Source organism: Corella eumyota, chromosome 2 (assembly GCF_963082875.1).
Source record: "Corella eumyota chromosome 2, kaCorEumy4.1, whole genome shotgun sequence".
Lineage (NCBI taxonomy): Eukaryota > Metazoa > Chordata > Ascidiacea > Phlebobranchia > Corellidae > Corella > Corella eumyota.
The window spans coordinates 12,308,436-12,328,629 of record NC_137491.1 but is presented as its reverse complement, the minus strand read 5'-3'; the positions used below and the strand labels follow the sequence as shown (position 1 = coordinate 12,328,629).

Sequence of the window (20,194 nt, the reverse complement as noted above, 5' to 3'; positions counted from 1 at the left end):
AATACATAAATTAGGGTTTATTTAAGCTGGCAGTTATGCCTTTGTTGTTGTTAAAAGGGTTACCTCTGTTGCATGCACGATGCATTAGCAGGACAATCACACATTCTCGTTTTCGACATACTTTGGCAATAGGAAATCAAATGCAACTTACAAAAAAATGTTCAGAAGGCAATGTGTTTATATTCAAAACCCACCCAAGCCCTGAAAATTATTATAAGCTTTCAGCATCATCACGAAATATTTTTACAACACAGACTCGATTTTATTCACTTCCACCACATACTAAAATGATGTTACCGGCCTTGTCTCCAACTATGGAAACCGGTACTATTGTAAGATGGGAAGTAAAGGAAGGAGACAGCTTTAGTGCGGGCGATCTTCTAGCTGACATAGAGACAGACAAAGCTACTATGGGGTTTGAGGCGATTGATGATGGATTTATGGCAAAGATTATAATGCCAGAAGGAACAAAAGATTTACCTCTTGGTACGTTGGTTGCTATTTCAGTTGAAAATGAAGAAGATGTGGCTGCCTTCCAATCTATTTCAGCAGGTATTATTATGTTAAATGTATTGCTTATTTCAAAAGTTACATTGTGATAACACTGTTAATATTTAATAATAATATAAGTAGTACATTTATATTAACGATTTAATGTAAAACCTGAGTTTTATTTAAAAATATAATTTTTTTTTGATTAGATGATTTAAAAGGTGATTCGGAGGGCTTAACATCACTACCACCAGCCCAGGCAGCTAAAAGTGAGAAACAAGATGATAAACCTTCCACCCCTAACGTCAACTATCCACCTCATGAGTGTGTGTCTTTGCCTGCCCTTTCACCAACAATGACCACTGGAACTATAGTCTCGTAAGACACTAAAATTTACTATTTATTGAAAGTTTTTATGTCTACACAGAAGAAAAATTAAAATCATTTTAATGTCTAAACAGAAGAAAAATTAAAATTGTTTAAAAGTTAAAAACGCATATATTTTTATACTTTTATTTGACTATAGTATTTATTGAAGGTTTTATTTAGTGTTACTTACATTTTCTATATTTAAACTTGAAAGGTTATTTTATAAATATTTTTTTACAAATTCATAATTAAAACAGAGTGCTGTAAAACATACTTCTGTATTTCAACTTCTGTTTTAAAACACAATTTAATATTTGTAAATAAATTATAGTTGGGACAAGAAAGAAGGAGATAAAATTGATGAAGGGGAATCCATCGCAACAATTGAAACTGACAAAGCATCTATGGCACTTGAACATCAAGAAGAAGGTGACTTTGTTATTTTATTGAGTTGTAAAAAGTTTTATTCTTTTGTAATATAACTGATAATTTTATTACATATAGGCTATGCATTTTTAATAGAACTATTTATAAATTTAATTTGTCTAAATAATATTTTAATTTAAAATAAAGTAAATTAAAAATTAAACACCTATATTGATTATGGTTAAGGTTATCTTGCCAAGATATTAAAAGCTGAAGGATCTAAAGATCTTCCCTTGGGCACACCCCTATGTATTATTGTTGAGAATGAAAGTGATATCCCAGCTTTTACTGATTATGTTCCTACAGGTTTGAAAATTGTCTATAGTATGAATCATATTTAGGTTAGCGAATAAATATAAAAACACTTACTTGACCTAAGTATTGATAACAAAATAGCTAAAAAAATAGCATAGTTACATAAAAAATATTAAAGACCAGCTAATAAAATAACTATAAAAAATTCTGGGTCTTCAAAATATTTTTTATTTTTTAAGATACACCATCAGCGCCTTCTTTAACAGCATCTTCTTCACAAGAACCAGTATCTTCACCCCCTTCTCAAGAACCTGCTGCACCTTCCCCTTCTCCACTACAACCTCCTCCCGTTCCCTCTACTCAATCAGCTTCATCTGATCGACTTTTTGTGTCTCCACTAGCTAAGAAACTGGCAAGCGAAAAAGGATTGGATTTGTTAACATTGGCCGGTAATGTAATGTTAACATCATATATTCTAGCAAGGTAGTTATTGCTTAGATATATTTGTGAAAAAGATAGCTGTCATTTAGAGCGTAGTTCCCAAATGGTTTGTTTACGTTTTTTTTATTTTTAGAAAACCAAGATATTATATATATATACATTTCATATTAATATATTTTAATTTTATATTTAAAATTTTTTTAAATTTTATAACAGGATTAGGATCAGGTCCAGGGGGTCGAATTCGGGCTGCAGATTTATCCAAAACCCCAAGTGTTGTTAAGGAAGTTACACCTCAAGTGGGTGAAACTGTTACCCCTGTTATGCAACCTGGAGATTATGAGGATATTCCTGTTTCCAACATAAGAAAGGTATATTATTTTTTTAAATATATTAATCTTGATAATAGTCGATGAGATATAAAAATTAATATTTTTGAGATTAAAATTTATATTTAGAGTGTTTATATGTTAACCCCTATTTTAAAATGGTGGTAAAAAGGTAAAAAAATGTATTTATTTTGTTATTTTTAAATGTTTTGCAAAGGTGACAGCTAAACGTTTAATGGAATCGAAACAAACTATCCCTCATTATTATCTCACTGTGGATATCAATTTGGATAATGTTTTAAAAGTTCGAAAAAATTTTAATTCTCAGTTGGAAGCTGAAGGTAGAATTTGAAAATTATTTTGTTAATTTAATTTGTAATTTGGTTACAATGAAAAAGTATCCTAGTTTTTTTTAATTGTATTTTTGTGGTAATTGTATCAGTCCTATTTAATTTATTTTTTTTGTATTTAAAATCTAATAACGATTAAATGAAACTTTTATTTAGGAACAAAGATCTCAGTAAATGACTTTCTAATAAAAGCAGCAGCTTTAGCATGTCTTAAAATTCCTGAAGCAAACTCTTCATGGCAAGAAACTTTTATTCGCAAGTAAGAATTTTTGTAAATAGTTTATTAGTGAATCATGATTCATTTTTTAAATACTGTAATGATTTTAAGGTAGCCTTATAAAAAAATTAAAAAATATTTTATTATATTTATCTAAAATTTATTGTGGGTTGATTACTTATTAAATTATTGGAAAATTTCATATTCACTTATATTTTATTAAATATTAAAAAAACCTACTTATATGTTTAAGACACAACAATGTAGATGTTAGTGTAGCAGTAAGTACTGACACTGGGTTAATAACTCCCATAGTTTTTAATGCTCACAACAAAGGGTTGTCATCAATTGCAAGCGATGTAGTTAGTCTTGCACAGAAAGCAAGAGATGGAAAATTACAACCACAAGAATTTATGGTAATTTTATTTTGCTAAAATACAGTGTTACACTTACTTTTAAATAGTTTTTTAATGAAATATAATATATTTTGGATATTGTATTTTTTAATTTTAGTGGAATATAAATGCACTCTCTAACACAGGAAATTGTATAGCCTTTTAAAGCAATATTTATAAATTACTTGTATGTATATTGTTTATACTAACAATATAATTAAAAACACACCAATTTATGTTAATTTTTTATATTAATTTATGATAAATTTGGATGCCCTTTTTTATTTTTTAGGGTGGCACATTTACTATTAGCAATCTTGGTATGTTTGGGGTTAAACATTTCAGTGCTATAATCAACCCACCCCAGTCTTGTATATTGGCTGTTGGTGCTGGTAGGGTTGAGTTAGTCCAGGATGACAATGCTAAAAACGGGTAAACTATATTTTAAACTTACTTCTCTGTTAAATTTACCTATAACTTGTAGCCCTAAATATTTTAATATTTTTAAATAAAGTTATCAAAATTTTAATATTTTTACAAATAATTGTATGTAACAATATTGATGGTTTTTATTTAGGTTAAAACCAGTAACACTGGTTGCAGTTACACTCAGTTGTGACCATAGGGTTGTAGATGGTGCTGTTGGTGCTCAATGGCTTCAACACTTTAAAAAATATTTGGAAGATCCTATGCAAATGCTTCTTTGATCTTAGTATATTGCATTGCGTTTGTTAAACTTTTAGGTAACAATACATTTTGTATTTTTGAATTAATTGTAAAGGTAAATTTAAACTTAAATATTTTGGTATGTAATTCACACCAGACAAAGTTTTATGCTTTAATCAGGTAATTGAATGGTTTGTTATATGTGCTAGTTCCTTTTAAAACATTACCACTGTTGCACAGAACAACTGCCATAACTACAATCTATTAATGTAAAAATAAGTGAATTTATTAAGGAAGGCAAATATTTTAATATTAGAAGCAAAATTTATTAAATTTAATTTTTTTGTAAGTTCAAATTTTTTGATTAGATTTGTTATTTTCCCCGATATTCTTCTACAGTTCCAGCTTTTTTTGTGTTGTTTTTAACGAATACGTGTTGTTCTCTTTTGAAATATTTATTTAAATACTGTTTGTTTTTTGGGGTTTGAGAATACAACACAAATATATATATATCGCTCTACATTCAATATTAAAAAGCGCCAAATAAGTCATCAACTAATCCAATTAATCAAATACAAATAAACTTTAACGTGTAGGAAATAAAATAATACTGAACTGTTTTGAGGTTAAATTTATACTACAACGATTTATGTTTAAAAAAAGAAAAGAAAATTTGGTCTTTTAAAACAATAACCGTGTACATTCATTTCTAAACTGGAAGAAAAATTTTTAAAACAAAACCCGCTGTAGGATCTAATACACTCCTACTGTGGCTTAAACAATTATTAAACCCCAATAGAGTACGCTGTAAAGATGAGCATCGATAAGAAAGCCACACTTAATTAAAATACACAAAATAGTCGTGTTAAATCAAACTCGCTAACTTATTACCAAAACCTGCCCAAGGATTCAATCTACCAAATGTAATCTGTACAAGCGGCTTTTAATCAGAATTGAAACTACAGGAAATGCGAAATAAATGCGACACAAAAATATGACATAAAACACAAACTACAAAGTATATAATCAACAAATTAAGTATAAAAGCGAAAGTCTAATTGTGTGTTAAACCTTACTTCGGCCTTACTTATTTATGAGTTTTTACGTCCAGCGAACTGACCAAAAAGCTATATTGTCAGTTATTTAAAGCGAAATAAAATAGGAGAAAGCGCTTACAAACAATAAAGAAAATACAAAGCATTATCGATAAACAGAACAACAAGTGCGTCATAAATGACGATGGGGAGTGAAAAATCTCCCGCAGCTGGGATCAAGCCGAATGATTCAGCGTGAAACGCCGAAGCTCACTAAAAGTGACCTCCCGCTAATAAATCATTTCAAATTTTTAATAAGATCGATAATGAACATAACATACCGGCCCCAAATGACAGAGTGTAATAACACGAGGGCATTTAACAACAAAAATGTTCATTATACGATAACAAAATACAAGAAATAAACACAATAACTATGCATTCGAAACTTCAACAAAAATACAAAGTATTCAGTTAACATTACGTATAACATATAATAACGATAAAACTAACGCTACATCTATAAGGTAGCAAGTGTGTCAGTTCATGCAATACAAGGCACACCTATCACAAAAATACGTTTTACAAAAATGATATGAAAGTGTAAAGAAGAAAAACTGTGAGGCATGCAGGCGTAAATACAAACACAAATAAAACATCGAAAATACAAATTTATGCGACCCCTTCTAAAAGGCAAATTTTGCGAATGTCTCGGGTTAAGGTAGCATATGCAGTGCGCACCTAGACACGGCGCACCATCCCGTTCTTGTCTTTAATGCACTTCTCGATAATCCCCTTCGGCCAGAGTCCTCTCTTCGCGTTCTCATTAACGATTAAAACCACGTCGCCAACCGTGAAATTCCTCATCGGTTGAAGCCATTTTTGTCGCAATTGTAACAAAGGCAAATAAAATACTCTTTGGTCCGTCGGTCCCAAAATTGATCAGCAAGAAGTTGAACCAACCTCCACGATCGCCTGTAACCGTCTGCCTTGACAAACGTGTCTGGAGGCAGGTCATTGTCTATTGCTCCTTTTAGCAACATACTTGGCGTCAATGCCAATTCATCTTTGCAGTCATCGCTGAGTGGCACCAGAGGTCTGCTGTTCAAGATTCGTTCCACCTCAGTCATCAAGGTTAAAAGTGAAAAATCGTCAAGAATGGTTTCGCCCATTATTAGCCTCATGATTTTCCGAACGGATCGTATCATCCGCTCCCAGACTCCGCCTTGGTGACTCGCAGCTGGCGGATTAAAACTCCAATCAATCTCGTTTTGTAGGAGCGCGTCGTGAATTTGCTTTTTATTCCATCTCCTGATGCCTTCTCGTAGCTCTCTCTCGGCCCCAACAAAGTTTGTGCCGTTATCGCTATAAATTCTTTTTGGACCCAAGCGGCGAGACGAGAATCGGCGGTAAGCATCAATAAAAGCACTTGTTTCTAAGGATTGGGCTACTTCGATGTGAATAGCCCGAGTAGCCATGCAAGTAAAAATACAAGCATATCGTTTAACTTGACTTCTACCACTTTTTGTGAGAATTGGCCCCATGTAGTCAACTCCCACACATGTAAATGGAGGATTATTTGAAGTGACCCTCGGCATAAAGTGGCCATAATTTGTTCCCCCACTTTAGCAGACCAAAATCGGCATTTTCTACAGCCTCTTAGAATCCTTCTGACAGTGGCTTGTCCGCGTAGAATCCAAAAACGTTCTCGAATGGCGGACAAGACATGAATTGTTCCCGAATGCCCATGCCTGTTATGATAGTTTGTCACAATAAGTTCAGTTACAACATGGTTAGATGGAAGAATCATCGGATGTTTGGTGATTAGAGGGACGGTTGAATTATGTAGCCTGCCACCAACGTACATAATGCCTTTAACTAAAACCGGGCTTAGCTTTCTTAAAGTGCTAAGCTGTTTTGATTTATTTAGATGTTGCTTAGACTTGAATTCTAAAGGCTCGTAAAAAGTTTGGTGGTCATGAAGTTGATTGATCACCTCGGAAAAAGATTGTCGTTGAACTGCCCGCACAATGGCAGCTGTTGCGCTATTTAGTTCTTTTAGCGATAAAAATTCAGGAATGGCGTATTTGTCGTTAGATTTAGCTTTCCGTTGAGACACCTTCCATAACAAAAAGGTGCGATATCGCAGAATCCAGGCGGTTGCTCGTTGTAGGTTTGTAAACGAAGAATAACGACGCCACAAACGCAGTAAACTAAATTGATCACTGCAAACAACATTACACAAGGTCACTGACTTGACCTCAGGATCGGCTGTCAATAACGGCAAGATAGCAGGGCGAACCGGCCAATGTTCGACTGTCTTATAAAGAAAGGTTGGGCCTTTAAACCACAGGTCTGCCTTGTGCAGTTCATTAGGCATTAAGCCTCTTGATGCAATGTCAGCGGGATTTCGCTTTGTGTCAACATGCATCCACTGTTCTGGTTTCGAAAGCGAATGAATCATTTCTAATCGATTAGCGACAAAGGTTTGAAATCGCGTTGATGTGTTTGTAATGTATTGGAGAACGGTTGTAGAATCAGTCCATAAATAAACATTGTCAATTTTATATTCCAGTTCTCGACGTATACGGTCGCTGAGTTTTACGGCTACCACGGCCGCCGTAAGTTCGAGTCGGGGTACGCTTACAGGCTTAAGGGGAGAAACACGTGCCTTCCCCATTACAAAAGACAAATAAATATTTCCATGCAAATCAATCATGCGTAGATAACTAACAGCACCATAACCCACATTGCTAGCATCACTAAACGTGTGCAGCTCAATACAACAATAATCAACATTTACAGGTTTAAAACATCTGGGTATACTAATGTGCTCTAAATCAACAAGAGTGTTATGCCAATTATTCCAAGTGTTAATATGTTGTTCTGGAACCAGATCGTCCCAGCCCAACTGTGCAGAACATGCTTTCTGTAAAAGTTTGCGTGCAGGAAGAATCAATGGAGAAGAAAAACCCAATGGGTCATATACCTGACTTACCATCGATAGTATACCGCGTCTCGTGGACGGTTTAGTTTGAACGTTTACCTTTACCTCGAAACGGTCTAAAGAGGTGTTCCAATACACACCAAGCGTTCGCTCGGTTGGCAGTTCGTGTAAGTCTAAATTTACCACCGAAGATGCCAAGTCACACGCTGGGATTGACGATAGTACGGACCTGTTATTACTAATGTATTTCGTTAAATGAAAGCCACCGCTTTTAAGAAGCGGTGAAATAGCAGATATAAGTTCTACAGTATCATCAACAGACTTACACGACTTTAACAAATCATCTACATAAAAGTTACGCTTAATAGTATTTACAACATTCTTATCTGCTTTTGTTGCGTTGTCGTCAGCAGTTTTCCTAAGCGCATATGACGCACAGCTTGGCGACGAAGTTGCACCGAAAATATGCACGTTCATCTGATAGTCAACTGGGGCTCGAGAAAGGTCATTATCGGGCCACCACAAAAATCGCATGGCATCACGATCACATGGTCTCACAAAAACCTGACGGAACATGCCTTTAATATCTGCCACAAGGGCAATAGCCTCTTGGCGAAAGCGCAAAAGCACTCCCACAAGGCTGTTAGTAAGGTCAGGTCCCTGTAATAAAACATCATTTAAAGAAACACCGCAGTGTTTCGCAGCACAATCAAACACTATACGGAACTTAGGGCCCGTACAGTGGTGTGGTATATACATATCATTTACACAGTTCCTATTAGCCAATACAGTGGCATGTCCTAATTTTACATATTCATCAATTTTCTCCCTATATTGCCTAAAAATATCAGGGTTAGCAATAAACTTCTTCTTCAAAGATTGCAGCCTTTGAAGTGCCATTTTCCTATTCTTTGGAAGTTTGATATATTCCTCTTTCCATGGTAATCCGATTTCATAGTGTTCGCCGTTCCGCGAAACTGTTTTATCCATAATTTTTAAAGCCCTTTTGTCGTTTAATGACATTTCGCTCCTTTGCTCACAATCAAGGTCATGAAAGTCGCTCGACAAGACATTTAAAATGTCGCTGCATGATGCTGATACTTGTTCAGGTTCATGCATAAAGTTAACATTTATTCGTTGCGATTGTTTCTTTATATTATGGTCCGAGCCAAACAATGTCCAGCCTAAGGCCGTGTGTAACCCGAAAGGCTGGCCCTTTTTGCCGTAACGCCATTCAGAAACCCTGAATGCATCGTGAACGTTGTTTCCCAGAAGCAGCTCCACTGATTTTGATTTAAGTTCAGGAAACTTCAGGTCACGCAGATGCGGATACATGTTTGCCACCTTTTCCGTAGGAATGCTGTCACTTACGTTGACAATATGGTCGAGCACCAAAAGTTTTTCGACATTAAACGATTCTGTTTCATTGATCCCCTTTACATATAACGAGTCAACTCGGCTCCCATGGCTTGTTACCGAATTTGCTGTGTAGAGCTCGATATGTTCCTTTGTCTCCTTGAGACCCAATTTCTTTGCAAGGCTTGCAGTTCAAATACTTGTATCTGAACCGTCATCTAGAAAGGCGTATGTTTTCACAAAATTACTTTGATTGTTGCCCCAAACTTTAACTGGCACAATCTTGAAACGTTTCACATTTTTTACGCTGTTGTGGGAAACCTCGTTGCATGCCACAATAGCTGACTCGCTTTGCGGCTCCGCACTAGCCTCGGCGCTACTTGGCGGAATATTAATATGCAGGAGAGTATTATGTCTCTTGCCACAATCCCTACAGCCTTTGTCATATTTACAATCTCGGGACTGATGTCCTGCTCGAAGGCATTGAAAACATAAGCGTTTGTTTTTTACGTGCTCACGTCGATCTTGTGGGGTTTTTGATTTGAAAACTCCACATTGCCATAAAGGGTGGTGTTCACTGCAAGATGTGCACTTTTGCACAGGACCATTATATCTTCTTTTGTTGCTTTCCTTTTCAACAGCAGCGAATACACGACCAGGGCGGGTTGCCCTACCTCTAGCGGTGTATTGGGCAGTGGGCACCTTTGACCTGCAGTCCTGTTCAAGCTGCAGGCGGTGTAAAGATCGACGTTGATGTTTCGCAATTCTTTTTACGAACAACATAACATCTTCAAATGTTGGTGTCTTGCCATGATCTTCCATGTCATTAGCGAATTCTTTGTAACTTTTCCAAGCATTTTCTGGAAATCTTCGTAAGACTTTGAAGATTGTGTCTTGACTGTTAAGGTCATATTCAAAGCCACCTGCACTTAAAGTACAAGCACAAAAGTAAAGGTCGTCGGCAAATGTGTTCCAGCCGTCGGCATCAAACTCCTTTAGTTTTGGTGCATTAACTATTTTATTCATTGCGGCTTCTTTGAGTATATCAGGCTGATTGTACTTTTCATGCAGTCTAAGTCGTGCCTCACGGTATGCCTTTGTTCGCTCTGCAATGACGTCACAACCGCAAATCGCTTGTAGGGCCTCCCCAGTACAATATTTAAGTAGAAAACTTAAACGGGCACTGTTATCGTGAATTCTACGTTCAACAAATTCTTCAAAACGTCTTATAAATCCCAAGTATTGTAACACGTTGCCACTGAAGCTATCCAACTCAATCTTTGGCGTGGCAAAATCAAAACTTGAAAATGGCGGCTGATGCTGCTGAACAGGTTGAGGTCGGTCATAAACACGATCCTCTTGGCCGGAAAGATAATCCCTCGGGTCCGCTAATACGGACGGCTTTGGTCGATGTGCCAATGCCGGTGAAACTGCAGTTGGTGCCGGCCCCGCTGCCTTTATTGAGCGAGGTGATTTGTCGCCTTCGTATATTCGTAAATGCGACAATGATGTTTCATTAAAGTTCACTTCTGGTTCGGTAACAGGCTTTGCAGCATATTGTTTCAGTCTTAAAGGCAAAACCTCAGAGATGTCGGAGCCAAATTCGCTATCTTCGTATCTCTCAGCAAAACGAACCTTTTCTTGTGCATGAACAATTTGTTCTTGCATTTTAAGTTCCTCGCGTTTCCTGTTTAACTCTTTAACTTTTCCCTGGGCTTCAAGCTCCTGCCGCTGGCGCTTAGCTTCAAGTTCCCTTTCTTGGCGTTGGGCTTCAAGTTCCCTTTCTCGGCGCTGGGCTTCAAGTTCATCTTGAAGTTTGTCAATTTTGTGACGCTGTTTCATAAACTCGGCTGTTGAGCGGACAACTTCCACATTTTCTTCGAGAGCTTCAACGCTTCGTCTGCTGCGGTGCGAGCGACCAGATCTGATCGACCGTCCGGCAACAGAACCTGCTCTTGAAGAAGTTTTTCAGACACAGGTCTCCAAATATGCCTGGTACCGATTGTCGGCTACAACTTTCCGCTGTTCTACTTCCTTCAACTTTGAAGTAGCGGAGGTTCTTACATCTCCCTCTGACTGGGAAATATAGTTCTTGCACGCGCCTACAACTCTTTCGTAGGCCGTATCAAAGTCACCCTTTAACCTTGTGACTGCTGTACTATCAGAACACTCTGCTTCTATTTCTTTGCAAAGTTTGTTCTCACATCGGGTAAATGCCGATAGAGCATATGTACGCTCTTCCTTTGACCCCAAAGGTCCCGACTTAGTAACAGTTTTACTAGTCGAAGTGTCCACAGTGGTGGACGAAGTAACAACCATACCTTCCGTTGTTACGGCGGGAGAAGTGACGTTTCCTTCCTCCATATTTCACAAAAATTAATTAACAACTTAATTAACAAAACCCTATGTATATTATTAACCACACACACAAGTTATTGAATCTTATATTCAACAACTTTACAAAAACTAACTATCAAATTAGCACACAAAAAATACTTCTAACTACGCACAAGTAATACCTAACAACTTTCCAAATCTTACTAAGGTAAAACTCATAAATCTCGCAATGTAGGATCTAATACACTCCTACTGTGGCTTAAACAATTATTAAACCCCAATAGAGTACGCTGTAAAGATGAGCATCGATAAGAAAGCCACACTTAATTAAAATACACAAAATAGTCGTATTAAATCAAACTCGCTAACTTATTACCAAAACCTGCCCAAGGATTCAATCTACCAAATGTAATCTGTACAAGCGGCTTTTAATCAGAATTGAAACTACAGGAAATGCGAAATAAATGCGACACAAAAATATGACATAAAACACAAACTACAAAGTATATAATCAACAAATTAAGTATAAAAGCGAAAGTCTAATTGTGTGTTAAACCTTACTTCGGCCTTACTTATTTATGAGTTTTTACGTCCAGCGAACTGACCAAAAAGCTATATTGCCAGTTATTTAAAGCGAAATAAAATAGGAGAAAGCGCTTACAAACAATAAAGAAAATACAAAGCATTATCGATAAACAGAACAACAAGTGCGTCATAAATGACGATGGGGAGTGAAAAATCTCCCGCAGCTGGGATCAAGCCGAATGATTCAGCGTGAAACGCCGAAGCTCACTAAAAGTGACCTCCCGCTAATAAATCATTTCAAATTTTTAATAAGATCGATAATGGACATAACACCCGCCATTATGACGTTACATTTTCTCCTTGTATCCGCCATTTTGCCAAGCTTGAATACTTTTAGCTGATGTACTTTTAACTTTTCTTTCTTTTCTGCGACCCTTTGATCCAGCACAAGCACACGACCGAACGGTAAAGTATTGAATAAATTCCATTATTGTAACGAAACTCATTCCTATCCATAAACCAAGTTGACCACCTAGACATGATGTTTTTTAAGCTTTAAATCTCAAGCAGGACTGGTTAAATGATAAATCTTTTGAGTATACTTAAACTATGCCTGTTACAAAGTAATTGCTACAGCATTTTTAACCGTAAATATAGTATTTTATAAATTATGAAGGTAAAAATATAAGCTCGTGCCTATTTCACTGAGTAATCCGCTCTCATCTAATGCCTTGGCCTGAGTTTCTTCAACGTATCCAATATACTCAAAACCAATATCTAAAGCCACCGAGTTATCTTCTATAAAATTTGGTATGGAGGAAACGTTGATTAAATTCTTAAAAATATGAAGTATTGATTAATATCTTTGCGGCCAAATAGTAGAAAGTTTTGTGCACTTTTAATTGTCCACACAAACAATTGAGAATGACATTAATCTTTTATGTGTATTAGATTTATAAAGTATGTAAGTTAAATACGATTTTATTATATGTAAGTAAACTAGGGATGGGCTGAAATCCAAATTACTCCGATTCGACGAGCCCGAGTATTTTGTCGCGATACTCGGCCGAGTCCGAGTACTCGGTTATGACGTCATTTAAACGTATATAACTGTTCACGAGAATCTTTCCCGCATAATTTTAAAACTGCAAAATTTGCCAAAAAACACGTATTTATGGATTATAAAAGGTTTAACGTTGGCAAAACTACTTACCGCTGATAGCAATATCATTTTAAGTCCAAACGAAAATGTATAAGTCTTAAATTTATTATGCGTAAAATTTAGTAAAAACAGTGTAGTAAAAAGTGTATTAGTTGCGCAATTGTTGCATAAATAACGTAATATAATTGAGAGTAGATTATAAATTATTAGAAAAAGGCAAACCTCGTGTTTTTTTATGTTTAGTAAATCGTATAAGATCTTAAATGACAAATTATTACTCGGCGTCCGAGTACTAAAAAATGCTCGACGAGCACGAGTATTAAAATATGCTTAATACTCGGGCCGAGTACTAGGACTCGGATTCGATTGGCCCATCCCTAAAGTAAACTGATATTATCAATTCTTATTCAAGTGTTGCCCTAAATTGTTTATATTTTTACATACCGTATACACTTCCCTTGTCATTGCTTGTGGAAAGGTGGCGTATGAAGTAGTTACCTTGTAATCTGTGTAAAAGCAAGGTATGCTACAACCGCAATCCTCTGGCGTGTACTGTAACAAATGGAAATATGCAGCTAAGCCTATAAATTAGTTTAAGTATTTTTTTTTATTTTATCGAATTTTTTTTACGTATCTACTATAAATTAAACTATCATTTTTGCAGCTTCTAAAATTATTTCACCATTTGCTCAACCGTTCTCGAGTAAAGGGTAGAACAACTGACGGCTTGTTCAATTGTGCATTCTGGTGCATACGCTCGTGCCCAATATTGTGAGAACGTGGTGCAATTACATCGATCAATTATTAAATCAGTGTAACATTCTGTAGCAGATTTAGCAAAACAAGTCTAGTTATATCTTTAGTTAAACGCTATATATTCATCTTATTTTATTTAGAGATGGTTTTAACAATAGAAATTACATTTAAACTATATGATACTAACTTTGTGGCAAACCTGGAATACAAACAAGCTATAAATCTTACCCTGCAAGCAGGTTTCTAAAGTGTATGTTGTAAAGTATCTTAGACTTTTTTGATTTGCTGGATCGCATTGACCCCATGGTTTTTCGATGACATAATGGTCTGTTCGCTGAATTGCAGCAAACGCTTTTCTACCGACCGGTATTCCAAGTCCAAACTTTAGTACATTTGGAGGCTCATTTTTTCCATGAACCTGCCATATAAATGTAGTAAAAACTGGCTTTGAGTTATTTCGAGAACTACCATTGTTATTTTAAGTAAAATTACCTGAAATCTTATACCAGCTTCTTGATTACCGTCAAATGGATCCTCTGTGTACGCGAATTGCTTTGCATTTATAAAGATTTGTAGCCCCTGAACACTACCTGCCACGTATTGCTTTTTAGCTTCATCCTCCAAAGTCCCAGTGTTAAATGTCCAGCACCTTCCCATTTGAGTTAAAACTGGAGTAAACTCGACAATGGTGCAAGGAATGTAGTTGTATCTTAATAAAAGCAATACGTAATTCAATCTTAAAGATTATATTTGTACACACCAATATGCACTGTATTTTAAAGTGAGCGATCTTATATTATGTTTTATCAGATAAGATCTAGTAAAGATCATTTTTTTTACCTACAAAATAGAAGTGTTATATTATCTCCTAGATCGTAACCCCGTTCATTGTAGTAATTTGAAATGGTAAAATTTTCAAGGTTGTCAAAGTAAATGATCTCGGTTAGGTTGATACTTAAGCCCATAGATTGTGCATAATGAAGGAAGTCAGGTGAGACAATCTTATTTAAAGCTCGCATTGCTCGTAACTCCATTGGACCAGATGGTGAAAATAGCCTACAAATAAATGAAAAAAACGTTAAACAGTTACGTTAGGGAATCTACCACTTAAATTAAACGCGTAATGCTTACGGTAGTCAGACAGTTGTAAAAAAATAACTTATATAAACTAATAGTAAATGCATCTACCTGTTGTAATTGCATATTGTAATGGAAGGAAAATCAATTTCAGAAACAAACTGCCTTTTTATGTTGGTTGTTGCATTATACTCCAAATATGTGTTAATACGAACGTAAACCTGATAAGTCATGCCAGTAACCATACCTACCAAATCCATATGAACATATTAAAATTTAACTTATCTTTTTAAATTCCACACGCGTCAAACACTATACACTGAGTTGATTTTTAATGAAAAATTAAACGTTGTTTATTAACTCACCCAATACAAATACAATCCAGAATACTCTTTGGATACAGTTTTTACTTGTACTCCAAAAACTCAAGCCATGACATGTGGTTGATTCACAAAAATCTTTCTCGATTTTCCAGGACCATGCGTCATCATCTGTAGCTAACTCTTTCTGTTCATCATCGTCTGATAAACGCCTCGTTTTTTCGTTTCCACAACGTATACATGCCATGCTTAAACACTAAACTCTAATTCACTAAGAATTTAAATTACTTAAAACAAGTTTTTAATTTACTTAAGTATAACTTTGAGTAGCAATTGTTTTTTTTTAAATTGTTACAAGAAATTTCTAAAGCTTATGTTCATAAAGCGTAAAGATTTTTCATTTATTTCTCCTTTTTTGCTTGTCCTAATGCTTTATTAAATTGATAAAAAAAGCAGAAATATAATATCCTTTTGTGTTATGCGCCCAGTCTATTAATCATAAGATCATGTGGCCAACGAGTTTACGGCTTTTTGGTTTCACGTTACGTAGGAGACCAAAAGAATGGAAATCAAGCATAAATTTATTATCGCACACACATCACTGACTTTGTCATTACAACAAAACATTTGGTACATAAAGGTAACGTTAAAAAAATTAAATGTTTTGTATGTGCTTGTTGCTTGTCACTAATTTTAGCTTATTGGTATACCAAAGTAAATGTTTTATCAAAATTGCTCAATGATTTTTTAATCTACAATTTTGTTTTCTAACATAATAAAGCGAGTATTTTAAATATGTTTGTATTGGTTTAATATGAACTAAAAATAGATTTAACAGTACAATAGCTTGATAAAGACTTACAGTAAACGACGATACCTAACTCGAATTTATAATAAACTGTTTAAAACATAAAAAATGGATATTAATATATAACTAAACTAATAGAAGTAAAATTTACAGTAATTACACTCTAAATAAAAAATGCAGTTCACGAAAAAATTTATTTTTAAAAAGACGCATTATATAGAAATTTAGTTTAAATAATTAGGATCTTGAAATTAGGAATTTATCTAAATTTGTTATAAACATCTCAAAATAAAATGTACAAAAAAAATGTTGATAACCGCATTTTTGCCGTCTACATTTTTTCTGTGTATCCGCCATTCTCCCAAGCACCCTTTCGGGTACTTTTAGAAGAGTTTTTTCTATTTCTTTTTCTGCGTCTTTTTGATGATACACAAGCACACGACCGAACGGTAAAATATTGAATAAATTCCATTATTGTAACAAAACTCATTCCAATCCATAAACCAAGTTGACCACCTAAAAGCAATAGATTTAGGATGTTTTTATGAATGCCTAATTTCCGTAACCAAAGCAAAATATTAGTATTAGTCTATAGCAGTACTACTTTCTAGTTACCAATGGCAGTTGGCAGTTGCAAATAAGTGACATTTGCCTTATTTTAAAACAAAAACATTTTAAGATCGTTTTTAAACATAAATTCGTTATTAAATTAAAATTAGTTTGCTCGTGCCTATTTCACTGAGTAATCCGCTCTCATCTAATGCCTTGGCCTGAGTTTCTTCAACGTATCCAATATACTCGAAACCAATATCTAAAGCCACCGAATTTTCTTCTATAAAGTTTGGTATGGAGGAAACGTTGAATACTTCCTTAAATAAAACAAATTGAAGAAACGTTTGCATGCTTATTTATAAGTTCAAATGTTGGTTTTTAAAAATTCCTCATTAGAATTCATAGCGGTTATGTAATAAAATATCAAGCAAGCCTGGTGCTTTTCTATGTTTTAAAGCTCTACTCATAAATGGTAACGCTTACCGGGTTAATATTTTTTATTTAATCAGGTAACTTAAGTTCAAGACTTAATAGTTTTTAAAGTTTTTACATACCGTATACACATCTCTACTGATTGAATGAGGAAAGGTTGCGTATGAAGTGGTTACTCGGTAGTCTGTGTAAAAACAAGGTATGGTACAGCCACAATCTTCGGGAGTGTACTGTAAAAGGTAGGTTTAGTGACTTGTATTTTATGTGTGATAAAATTACACAAAACCATTTTACCATTTGTTCAACCGTTCTTGAAAAGAGAGTAGAGCAGTCGACAGCTTGTTCTATTGTGCATTCCGGTGCATATGCCCGCGCCCAATACTGAGCAAAAGTGGTGCAATTACACTTTTCTATTACTAAATCAGTGTAACACTCTGTAAAGTGATAAGTAAACGTAACAAATTAGTTTATTATAATATTAAAAGTTAGATATGTGGTTTTTACTCTACACCAAATCTGAGCTACAAACATTACAAATCTTACCCTGCAAGCAGGTTTCTAACGTGTATATCGAAAAATATTTAAGAGTTTTTTGATTTACTGAATCGCATTGTCCCCATGGTTTATTGATGACATTATGATCTGTTCTTTGAATTGCAGCAAATGCTTTCCTGCCAACTGGTATTCCTAGACCGTACTTAAGTACATTTGGAGGCTCGTTTTTAGAATGGACCTGGTTATACATATAGTTAATACTAGCCTCAAGCTACTAAAGCATAAACATAATAACCATATAAATAAAACATACCTGAAATCTTATACCAGCCTCTTGATTACCAACAAAGGGGTCTTCGGTATAGGCAAATTGCATTACATCAAAAAATATCTGTAGCCCTTGAATACTACCAGCAACATACTGTTTTTTATCTTCTTGGTTTGACGTTCCAGTGTTAAATGTCCAGCATCTTCCCATGTAAGTTAAAACCGAAGTAAACTCGACAATGGTGCAAGGAATGTAATTGTACCTTAACATAAATAATAAATGCGTCATTTAACCGTTGTTTATTATTATTTTGCAAGGTATACATTTTAACCAAGCTTTTCTTACGTTAAACCTTATTAATATGTTTCAAACCTACCCAAAATGTTTTGATTTGTTTACCTGCAAAATAATAAAGTATCAGGTAACGATAAATCGTAACCCCGTTCATTGTAGTAATTTGATATTGTAAAATTTTTAAGGTTTTTAAAATAACTGATCTCGGTTAAGTTAATGCTGCCTCCCGTCGATTGTAAAAAATGAAGATAATCTGGCGAAACTACCTTATTTAAACCCCGCATTGCTTGTAACTCCTCAGAACTAGTTGGTGCAAAAAGCCTAAAATCATAAAGAAAGCATTAAAAACAAATCAACAATCTTATAGACAGTGAAGTTTTTAAAATTTAGCATAACCGGTGTCATGTTGCCAATAATATAATCTAACTTAATAATCCCTCTGCTTTTTAGAGAAGTAAATGCTTGTCATTTAAAAATTTGCTAACGTAGCCTACTGCACAACTTTGTGACATCATAAATAGGTGATCTAGGTAGTGTGTAAAGACTGTCAACTATTTGAAATAAACTAGCAGTATAGGAGACACCTACCTGTTATAATTACATATCGTCACCGAAGGAAAATCAATTTCAGAAACAAACCGTCTTTTTATGTTGGTTGTTGCATTATACTCCAAATATGTGTTTATACGAACGTAAACTTGATAGGTCATGCCTGTTACCATACCTACAAAAACATGTGAACAAACATAGTATAATAATTATACTGTCGCGTAATGCTTGCGTAATACTTATAGTTTGTTATGTTGAATTACAAACTTAACTTACCCAATACAAATAGGACCCAGAAAAATCTCTGAATATCGTTTTTGCTTGTACTCCAAAAACTTAAGCCATGACATGTGGTTGTTTCACAAAAATCCTTTTCAATCTTCCAAGATATTTTGTCATCTGTAGCTATCTTCTTCTGTTCATCAGCGTGGTTGTCGAACTGTTGCCTCGTTGGATTCTTGCCACAATTTATACATTTCATGCTTAAACCTTAAATGCTTGAAATCTTGTTCTTAGTTAGATTAAACAAAATAATACCACCTTTAGGCACCTTATTTTTGTTTTCTGTAAATTATTTTTTGCGTAAGTAACAGTTTACAAACACCTGTTGTCCAAGCGTAAAAATGAATAATAATAATTCCATGAGTCAGTCTTTTTTTTTCAAAACATTTCCTGAATTAAAATAACTCATTAATCTGATAGAAATATAATATCGTTTGTGTAATTTGACCAGTCAAAGGATCATGTGCCGAACTAGTTTACGGTCTTTTGGTTTCATGTTATGTAAGAGTAAAAGGGACCTTTTTAAATTTCAAGCATACTTCTTTTTACCACAGACACGCTACTGACTTTGCTGTAATAACACCGTTTTTGCTCTTTCTATGATAAAATTGGAATTTTATACCTTGATATGTCGTGAGTGTACAAAGGCTTGTTCAATATAAGGTGATAAACGATTTGCTTGTTTTGTCATGTCACTTTAAAAGCTGACAATTTTTTTTTGTCGGCTTTCAAACAATAATATATATTTTTAACAAATATATAATAAAAATAAATTTAAAGTATTTAAAAAAATTTGGTATTTTTAATATATTTCCTGTATATAATTGAGTATAACAATGATATAGAAGGATGACTCATTTTACACATATGATTTTCAAAGGATGTAGTCTATTATTCACGATTATAGTTTTTCACGTTTAATTTTATATAAATGGAATTAGTTTTTTCGGGCTATTTGGAAAACAAAATTCGAAAAAATGGGAAATCAAGGTAAAGTTAAATTTGTAAATTATAAAATGTAAACTTTTAATAAGAATAATATATTTTTCCGTACGGTTGT

General features: G+C 34.5%; 4 protein-coding genes across 5 annotated transcripts; 1 reads left to right on the top strand and 3 right to left on the bottom strand.

The window, feature by feature from the left end:
- The first annotated feature begins 3 nt into the window (after positions 1 to 3).
- On the top strand, positions 4 to 4,457 carry LOC145743717 (dihydrolipoyllysine-residue acetyltransferase component of pyruvate dehydrogenase complex, mitochondrial-like). Its single transcript, XM_082561751.1, has 11 exons — positions 4 to 552; positions 702 to 870; positions 1,193 to 1,290; positions 1,474 to 1,593; positions 1,782 to 1,991; positions 2,200 to 2,354; positions 2,530 to 2,653; positions 2,819 to 2,921; positions 3,133 to 3,295; positions 3,567 to 3,706; positions 3,852 to 4,457. The coding sequence occupies exons 1-11, from the start codon at positions 36 to 38 to the stop codon at positions 3,979 to 3,981; spliced, it is 1,929 nt and encodes a 642-aa protein (XP_082417877.1). The 5' UTR covers positions 4 to 35; the 3' UTR covers positions 3,982 to 4,457.
- A 1,380-nt stretch (positions 4,458 to 5,837) lies between these two features.
- Positions 5,838 to 11,641, bottom strand: LOC145742424 (uncharacterized). The gene is made up of 4 exons (XM_082560202.1): positions 11,277 to 11,641; positions 9,584 to 11,231; positions 6,726 to 9,436; positions 5,838 to 6,597 (listed from the first exon to the last, which is right to left on the bottom strand). The coding sequence occupies exons 1-4, from the start codon at positions 11,639 to 11,641 to the stop codon at positions 5,838 to 5,840; spliced, it is 5,484 nt and encodes a 1,827-aa protein (XP_082416328.1).
- A 382-nt stretch (positions 11,642 to 12,023) lies between these two features.
- LOC145742181 (bile acid-sensitive ion channel-like) lies at positions 12,024 to 15,847 on the bottom strand. The gene is made up of 9 exons (XM_082559960.1): positions 15,500 to 15,847; positions 15,246 to 15,381; positions 14,898 to 15,113; positions 14,550 to 14,766; positions 14,286 to 14,475; positions 13,984 to 14,123; positions 13,746 to 13,853; positions 12,836 to 12,974; positions 12,024 to 12,671 (listed from the first exon to the last, which is right to left on the bottom strand). Exons 1-9 carry the CDS (start codon positions 15,699 to 15,701, stop codon positions 12,487 to 12,489), a joined length of 1,533 nt encoding a protein of 510 aa, XP_082416086.1. The 5' UTR covers positions 15,702 to 15,847; the 3' UTR covers positions 12,024 to 12,486.
- A 416-nt stretch (positions 15,848 to 16,263) lies between these two features.
- On the bottom strand, positions 16,264 to 19,452 carry LOC145742761 (bile acid-sensitive ion channel-like). 2 transcript variants are annotated; one of them, XM_082560553.1, is made up of 9 exons: positions 19,129 to 19,452; positions 18,892 to 19,027; positions 18,409 to 18,624; positions 18,055 to 18,271; positions 17,790 to 17,979; positions 17,541 to 17,680; positions 17,369 to 17,476; positions 16,993 to 17,131; positions 16,264 to 16,778 (listed from the first exon to the last, which is right to left on the bottom strand). In XM_082560553.1, the coding sequence occupies exons 1-9, from the start codon at positions 19,331 to 19,333 to the stop codon at positions 16,594 to 16,596; spliced, it is 1,536 nt and encodes a 511-aa protein (XP_082416679.1). In that variant the 5' UTR covers positions 19,334 to 19,452; the 3' UTR covers positions 16,264 to 16,593. The 2 variants fall into 2 exon arrangements, 1 of the variants encoding a protein (XP_082416679.1); XR_014280959.1 differs by having other exon boundaries at positions 16,642 to 16,778; positions 16,993 to 17,127.
- Between the last annotated feature and the right edge of the window lie 742 nt (positions 19,453 to 20,194).

Excerpts from the sequence above, each read along its gene's own strand:
- LOC145743717 (XM_082561751.1), top strand. The coding sequence starts at position 36 with ATGCCTTTGTTGTTGTTAAAAGGGTTACCTCTGTTGCATGCACGATGC. Across the intron at positions 553-701 it reads CTTCCAATCTATTTCAGCAG|ATGATTTAAAAGGTGATTCG; the intron begins GTATTATTATGT and ends TTTTTTGATTAG. Across the intron at positions 871-1,192 it reads ACCACTGGAACTATAGTCTC|TTGGGACAAGAAAGAAGGAG; the intron begins GTAAGACACTAA and ends AATAAATTATAG.
- LOC145742181 (XM_082559960.1), bottom strand. The coding sequence starts at position 15,701 with ATGGCATGTATACGTTGTGGAAACGAAAAAACGAGGCGTTTATCAGAC. Across the intron at positions 14,476-14,549 it reads AAGCTGGTATAAGATTTCAG|GTTCATGGAAAAAATGAGCC; the intron begins GTAATTTTACTT and ends TTTATATGGCAG. Across the intron at positions 14,124-14,285 it reads TTTAGAAACCTGCTTGCAGG|AATGTTACACTGATTTAATA; the intron begins GTAAGATTTATA and ends AATCTGCTACAG.
- LOC145742424 (XM_082560202.1), bottom strand. The coding sequence starts at position 11,641 with ATGGAGGAAGGAAACGTCACTTCTCCCGCCGTAACAACGGAAGGTATG. Across the intron at positions 9,437-9,583 it reads ACGAGGTTTCCCACAACAGC|GAGACAAAGGAACATATCGA; the intron begins GTAAAAAATGTG and ends TTGGGTCTCAAG. Across the intron at positions 6,598-6,725 it reads GTGACAAACTATCATAACAG|TGGGGGAACAAATTATGGCC; the intron begins GCATGGGCATTC and ends GGTCTGCTAAAG.
- LOC145742761 (XM_082560553.1), bottom strand. The coding sequence starts at position 19,333 with ATGAAATGTATAAATTGTGGCAAGAATCCAACGAGGCAACAGTTCGAC. Across the intron at positions 19,028-19,128 it reads CTGGGTCCTATTTGTATTGG|GTATGGTAACAGGCATGACC; the intron begins GTAAGTTAAGTT and ends ATGTTTTTGTAG. Across the intron at positions 17,132-17,368 it reads TCAGTAGAGATGTGTATACG|GAAGTATTCAACGTTTCCTC; the intron begins GTATGTAAAAAC and ends GTTTTATTTAAG.